The 7,871-nt window shown below is 40.4% G+C and overlaps 1 protein-coding gene across 1 annotated transcript in view; it reads right to left on the bottom strand.

Annotated features, from left to right (window-relative positions):
- Window positions 1–5,974: 5,974 nt before the first annotated feature.
- The window catches only part of QSOX1 (quiescin sulfhydryl oxidase 1), a 78,464-nt gene continuing 76,567 nt past the window's right edge, over window positions 5,975–7,871 (bottom strand). Inside the window, exon 12 of the mRNA XM_087726864.1 lies at window positions 5,975–7,257. Coding sequence (XP_087582990.1) covers window positions 6,452–7,257 — 806 coding nt within the window. The 3' untranslated portion in view covers window positions 5,975–6,451. The remainder of the gene's footprint in view (window positions 7,258–7,871) is intronic.

The following is a 7,871-nucleotide window of genomic DNA, read 5'->3' as shown; positions in this document are numbered from 1 at the left end:
TAACAGCTAAGGCGAAACGCCCATTGACCTGAGTGATGTTGAGCTGGCCACACCCACCCAATCACATGACCACCAAGCCACGCCTACCCAGCTGGTCATTAGGGCAGAGAACCGGTTGTTAAATTATTTGAATCCCACCACTGACTGTGTGAATGGAAGGAGACTGTTCTCAGTTTTGCTCATAAAGGGAAAAGAAGAAATACATAGAGTTATTAGGAATATTAGAAGTATTGGAATACTTCTATTATTTCTATTAATCCTTTGCATTTGGTAGATCATTTAAACTCCCTCTTGTCCAAGCACATATACGCTCATACATACACAGTTTATACTAGATGGTACCAACTATATTAGGACTTGAAGAACTGTGAAATTAATTTTTGAGGCAATACACAGTTTTTGAGAATAATATATTCCTATGTTCCATGAAAGTAGAAGAATTTATTCCTACTCTAGCTATTAAAATCTGACTAAAAAGCTCACTGGATTATAACCTCTTAAACAGATGATAGCCAAGAAGAATTAACAGGATTTTTAAGAATAGTTTTTCAAACTTACGGTTCCTGAATAAATTAATAGTTTGGTACTACAATTATGCTAACGGACAAGAAACAAGGCAAATGGCAGCATTATTTTTACCACAAAGTCTATGCACCGAAAGACATTTACATCATTTGAATGAAAATCTACTCATGCAACCATTAAACAAACAAAATATAATTCTGGTGTTTATTGTCACCTGTAAACAACCATAAGAGAATGCAATGGCAATTTACAATACAAGAAATATCTTGTTACATCAAAAAGCTGTATTTCAAAACTCTCAGAATTTTTTTTTCTACAACATGGAACCAGACAGTTTCTGAGCTAATATGATACCTGAAAAAGTCTATAGCGTTTCTCATTTAGTGCAAATATGATTTATAGTTAAGTCTTTGATCCACAGATCATAACAGTTTAATCGGGGGTAGTAATTTCAATGACCCTTCATTTCTCTGTTGTAACCATACTATCACCTCAGGCACATAGTCATACGGCACATAATTGTTAGAAAGCCATTGTACCAAGGGAAGCCTTAACTATTCTTCAGCATTAAATGATATGACAGAGTTCATATCATTTGAAATACTACAGTCTAATTAAATTTAGTCTAGGCCAGGTGTTTCTCAACCTCAACAAGCTGGTTAGTGAAATCTGGGAGTTGAAGTCCAGACAGCAAGTTCCTGAGGTTGAGAAATATTCTATTGGCAGCAGGACCAGGTGTACAAAGAAATTTGTGGCTGAATGATGGATCCAGACCAGCAAAATCTCTCCTGAGGAAGGAGAGATTGTTGAGATAATCCATGTGACTCCAGACAGTTGCTCACTGTGAGTAGATCAGAGGCTACACTAGTTTCATGGTCAACTTATGAGTTGAGTGGCTGAGAATTGAGGGATAGTTAACTATCAGGCTCATACTTGTAACACAGCCTTTTGAAGACATAAACCCTGCCTGACCCTCATTTCTTAATCATTTTTTGGATTATTTCTTTTATTGTCCTGAAAATATTTGCTGTATTCGTTGAGTGAGTTGTCTTCTCCTTGGAGAAAGATGCTTTAAATGTGATTTTAAAGGCTCTGGAAAAATATTGATTTTTTGATTAAATGGAAAAAGATGTATAGAATATGATTTTGGAATGGTAACAAGGATTAAAAGTCCAGATAGACTTGGAATTACAATTCCGAATTAATTAGAAAAAAAAAATTTCTTGTCAGAATTGCCAATTGTTTGGGCTTTTTAAAGAAGAAACATGATAATGGGACCTTGAAGGTTTGACATCAGAGGAAGCTAGAGAATAATACATTCATTTTGTTAACAAGGAAATAAATAATGGAACAACAAACTTTAATGCATGTTTTTGAATATTGGTCTTTTTGATATGAGGGAACATGGGACAATGAAGTTAGACAAGAAGAATCAGCTACAACGGATAAGTATGAAATTAATTAGACTGTAGATTTAATTGTGTCAAAAAGTTATACTGAATATTCAAATGAAACTGGATATTTCACTGCAAGAGGATATACATTTAAATAATAAAAATAACTTTTTCTTACTGAACTTACAAAAGAGATCTGTTAAAGTCTTGAAGGACATTATGAGAAATGATTTTAAAAAGGCCAAACGTTATTTACTGGTTGTGCAAAAGGAATCTTTTAAAGTTACAAATATTATTGGATTAAAAAAAGATGTACAGAAAATAAACTCTAGGACTATATTTAAAGGGGTTAAAACTTAAGGTTGTTAGGTTTTCTTCCTACTTGTAATTTTTAAGATTATTTGGAAAAAAAAATAGAGAAATACTGGTCATTTCACCTGACATCAGCATTATAGATCCTAGCTAATGGATTAAATTGTTCCAGATCTCAAAGCACGCTAAATATGATTTTAAAATCCATGGCTTTCTCTGATCTTAGTCAAATGAGAAATCCAATCCCTGATGAGCTGAAAAAATGTAAGAAATTGAGGGATGATAGCGATTAATTCCCTTCGGGTGTTTTGTCAAGATACTACCTTTTTAGACTAGTTTATTTCAAAATACCAAAGCAGGATTGAAAATGAAGCTGAATAAATCTATTAGTATTTCTCAATAGCCAAAATGGAAGATGTATTTGAGGATTCATTCCTCCTTAATTTCTGTTAGGGTTACCAGGAAAAACAGATATTCCAAGAGTAATATCAATGCATATTTCTTGTAGATTTTAAATACTCATACAAGTACTCTGCATCAATTTTGTTGTCATCTATCATCCATTGATTGAGCTATAATCAATAGATCTATCTATCATCTATCTATCTATCTATCTGTCTGTCTGTCTGTCTTCCTGTCTATCTGTCTGTCTGTCTGTCTATCTGTATCATCTATGACAGAAGATTAAATTTGAGGAGAGATATCTGACAATCAGGTAAGATTTGTACGTGAGATTTGAATCACAAACTATTGAAGCCTACTCATATTAGCTCTCTTGGACTGGATAAAGTTTCAAAAGGCACTTGTATAAAGATGAATATCCACCTACAAAGACAACGTGACCCGGCAAATGCACGCACGACAAAACCGCGCCACAAAACTGCGGCGGTAAAACCGCGACGTCATCAACGCGCCGACAGAAGCACGATTTAAGTTAAGGTAAGGGTTAAGTTTAGGGTTAGGTTTAGGGTTAGGTTTAGAGCATGCTTCTGTCGGCGCGCTGTTGTCGGCGCGCTTTAGCGCTCATTCGGCGGCGCGGTTTAGAACTCGCGGTTTTGTCACTGCGGTTTAGTCGGGCGCGCTTTTGTCGGTCGCCCTTTTGTCGGTGAACCCAAAGACAGCAGGTGACAAACCAAGATAAAAGTAGCACTCTGGGGGGGGGGGAGTCAGTTTCTGAAGAATGCACCTTCAATAATATCTTCCTGTGCTACATATTTTTCCATTTTTCTAAATGCCAGGTGGAGTCACTTTCCTCCTAGTGTAGGGGTGGGCAACTATGGCAAATTTACAGTTTTCAACTCCCAGAATTCCTGAGCTGGCCATGCGGGCTTAGGAATTCTGGGAGTTAAAGTCCAAAGGGTGTAAAGTTGCCATAGTTGTTTGTTGTCATCCTAGGGTAATGGCACCAGGTTTAACTGCAATAAATAGGAATTTGCAATGTCTTATTAGACATCCAAGTGTATAAATTGTCTTCTACCTTTTAAAGTCTTATCATTCTTCCCCAGTGGAAAAAAAAAATCTTGCTAGATTAACTTTTTATCTGATTTATCAATAACTTTTTTTTTCTTTTTAAACAAGACTAGGCTATTTCTTTCCACACCGAAGCAGCTCAGAAACAATTGGAAAGTAATCCTCAGCAATCAAACTTAATGGCCAAAAGAATCCTTAGAGGTCCTGATTAATTCCCTCTCCTCCAGAACTCTTTCCAGTTGAATGCAGGTACCCCAACAGGGATAATTCTAATGATTTCAAAAATAACCAATTAACGGCTCAGGGAGTGATAGCTGCACTCCTAAAAATGCATCTTTGCTTTCACTTCTTCTCTCCTATTAAGTAAAATATGAAGACACAGATCACCTGGTTAAAAAACTAGAACAGATGTAAGTTTACAGCAGGGGTGTCAAACTGGTGTCTGCCAGCCGGATGCATCATATTTAAGCCACGGCCACCCCAGCTCCGTGAAGAAAGAAATGTTGCAACATGTCACATGACAGAGGGGGGGGGGTTCAACCGGTTCGCGGCGGTCCCTGCGAACCGGTTGATCGGCGAACCCGGAAGTAAGTAAGGAACGGCGAAGGGCCCAGCCGCCCGCCTGCACTCCTTACCCGGTTTTGACGAGTTCTGCGCTTCCACGCATGCGCAGGATGCATACAGCGCCTGCGCGATCCTCCAGGAGCAGCTGGAGCATCGCACAGACGCTAGTACGCATGCGTGCACGAGGACGCCGCCGGCCCCGTTCCAACCGAACCGGTTGGAACGGGGCGAGAAACCCACCCCTGATGTCACATGACAGTAACATGAAGCGGCAAGCTTGACACCCGTAGTTTACAGAGTAAGATAGAAGAGGGTAATGACATCAGAGAGGTGAAGCTACCAGGATATGGAGAGAAAGACAAAAGGCAGAGTGAAAGAAACTTAGCAGCTAGTAAAAACTGCTAAACCGATCTATCTATTCGATTGCACAGTTTTGACCTGGACGTGTTGCCAGCCGCTTTCAATTCTTTACACTATGAGTTCAAGTTCAAAACCCTCAAGGGCTTTTGCCTTCCGTCATCTGATCAAGGGAAGAAGCTGGGCTGCATGAGAAATACAGGCAAAAGCACTAATGTAAGTATATTCCACGCAGGACCCCCAAGGAGTTATGCAAAAGGGGGAGCAAACGCCTTCAATTTATATTTTAGAAAGGTATGGAAGAGAGATTGAGAACTTAATTCTTTTCTGTTTGCTTGATTACCACTGCAAACAACACCATAGAGCTGGTTTTACTAAGGATAGTTTTATAACGGCACAGAAGCTTTGGAAAAGAGATTAAAAGTGTTCAAGAGATCTTCCAGCACAATATTTTAGGCTGCTCGTATACTAAGTTTCTTCACAATGTTATAGGGTTTGGACCAGAGGTGGGTTCCTACCGGTTCGCACCGGTTCGGTAGAACCGGTTCGTCAAATCTACCGGACCGGTTAGAAGAGGTTCCACCAGTGGATCCGGAAAGCAGGCCACACCTACAGAAGAGGTTCCAAAATTTTTTGAAACCCACCACTGGTTTGGACATATCTCAAGAGACAAGGCACAAAGATTTCAGAAGTACCACTTTGTTGCTGGTCCTAAAACTCATCATGCTTCCCCCCACCCCCCAAAAAATAGCAACAGTATTTGCATTACGTTCTGGCTGTCGAAAAGACGATTGTACAGGGCGGGGCATAACCTTTTCCTAGGGGGTCACAGCAAGATCGACAGCAGTTTACAACTTCCGCGACACCTCATTTTAAAGCCCATAAAAAACTGAATTGAATGAGCTATTAAATGTTAAATTTGCTTTAAGAATGGCTGGAAAATTCGATTCGGAAATGCAAATGCGACTCAGCAATTGTTAAAGGAAAACAATGTCGAATTTTGGGGCAATGACGTCTGGCCGGGAAATTCGCCAGATCTCAATCCGGCAGAGAACATTGGGGCCATAATTAAGGATGAAGTGGAAGCTCTGATGATTCAGGAGCAAGGTCAAAATCGATATTCGGTTGAAACTTTGAGAATGAATTTGGAAACTGTGTTGAAAAATCTGGAAAATCGAACGGAACTGTTTGAAGATTTGTTGTGTTCTTATCCACCTCGTTTGAATGCTGTTCGAAGGGCTAATGGTGGTCATACTGACTATTAAATCGTGTCAATAAACTCAGTTTTTGATGGGCTTTCGAATGGTGTATGAATTATTTGTGTTGTTATTACAAGTGTTGCTGTGACCCCCTAGGAAAAGGTTATGCCCCGCCCTGTACTACATTTATCTAGTAAGATCTGAATCCTTTCTGCTTATTAATCCTTTCCCGCCATCACAAACCAAGAACCATAAAGAGCCCGATTCCTCGGACAATCAGCCTGTCACCCATGTGCTCTGAAATATGACCCCATGCCCCTTTTGGCACTACACTCAGCTATTTTATTCTGATACAGAATCACAAATATATACAAATGATCTAGCAACTGTGACCATAAGACCTGCCTGTCCACTAGGTGCTCTTCCATATATATAGAAATAGCAATTTCCATGCATTTTTAAGAGATCTACTAGTATACTCTACTAATTTGCACCCTTCCCAACCAATATATAATCTGTGTATTTTTGCATCTGTGCATATTCGGTATAGGAATAGTTAGCTTAGAGAAAGATCACCGAATCAAGCTGATATGCACATACTCCTTCCGTTACCTAATGGATCCTTCAATTTCATGTCAATGAGTAGCCTAACCGGGCCTTCCGGTAATTCATGCGCATGCGGAAAAAGGTGTACATGCCCAACAGGCAGACAGAAGAAAGCAAATACAAGAGAACACACAAGCTCACATCCAACCGGGAGAAACCCATTCCCAGGATATAAATCCACTGGTTTCTCTTCGAAGGATTCTCCTTTTCCACTTGGATGCCAGAGAACTGTCTGGCTCCCAAATTCTTATGCCGCAGGGACTCTCTAATATAATCAAGTGAGTGCCGGGCCTCATTCTCCATCAGGAACAGCCGGGTCTCCCTCTTAGTCCGCCTCTCCCTGATGCTAATCTGTCTTGCCAGCTTCAAGGCTTTGCTCTTAAGACGCTGCTCACTAAATGTATCCAGATCAACGATATCCTCCACCATTTCTTTTGCCTTTGTGCTCATCTTGACGATGCTCGGTTTATGCAACTCCGGAGAACCAGGTTTTCCCAAATCAAATTTCTTCTTTCCTACTTTCCCAGCCTCCTTTTGATTATCTTGGTCGCCCTCTTCTCCTCTTCCTCCCCCTTCTAGCTTCCACTCAGCGTCGTCGTTTTGCTGAGCAACGCTTCGGCCACTTCGTGTCTGAGGCTCCAGGGGAGAATCCACGTAAATATTTTTTCCAGAAAAATGCCATTTGAGAAACATCAAGACTCGATTCTCATCCCACAGAGACTTTTCCCCATCCTGCAGAGAACTATCAGTTGAGGTGTGATGGCATGAAGGGCAGAAGCTTTTTGGAGGCCACTGGATCTTGGGAAATTTGGGATCATCACTTGCTGTACCTGAACAAAAAAAAAATGGGGAAAAAAATCTTACTATCATGTTATTCAAATAATATTCTCACACACATGAACATTCACAAGTTACTTAGTCTCTAAGCAGTTTGACTTGTGCCTAATTAATTACTGCCTTCGGTACCTTATTGTTAAAAAGGCATTAAAATGCTTCTTTATGATGGACATTTATGAAGCCAGAAAACATAACTCATTATTCACTTTTGCTAGTATTAGATTTGAGATTTGAGATTTGAGAAGTTTATTTATATGCCGCCCTTTTCCTTGGGGGGACTCAGGGTGGCTTACAACTCGAAAAAGGGGGGGGGAACAAACATTTAACACGTAGGACAATACGTCATTAAAAAAAAACACAGCAATCATACCATTTGGGTGGGTTACAGTCTTTAGCCCCAGGCCTGACGGGATAGCCAGATTTTGAGGGCTGTGCGGAAGGTCTGGAGGGTGGTGAGGGTTCGAATCTCCACGGGGAGATCCTTCCATAGGGTCGGAGCTGCCACCGAGAAGGCTCTCCTCTGCGTGGTTGCCAGTCGACATTGACCGGCAGATGGGACTCGGAGGAGGCCTAATCTATGGGATCTAATAGGTCGAGTGGAGGTGAT

Source organism: Thamnophis sirtalis, unplaced genomic scaffold (genome assembly GCF_051295495.1).
Source record: "Thamnophis sirtalis isolate CommonGarterSnake01/CBP01778 unplaced genomic scaffold, rThaSir2_p1.2 scaffold_12, whole genome shotgun sequence".
NCBI lineage: Eukaryota > Metazoa > Chordata > Lepidosauria > Squamata > Natricidae > Thamnophis > Thamnophis sirtalis.
This window is presented reverse-complemented; position numbering and strand designations above follow the sequence as displayed.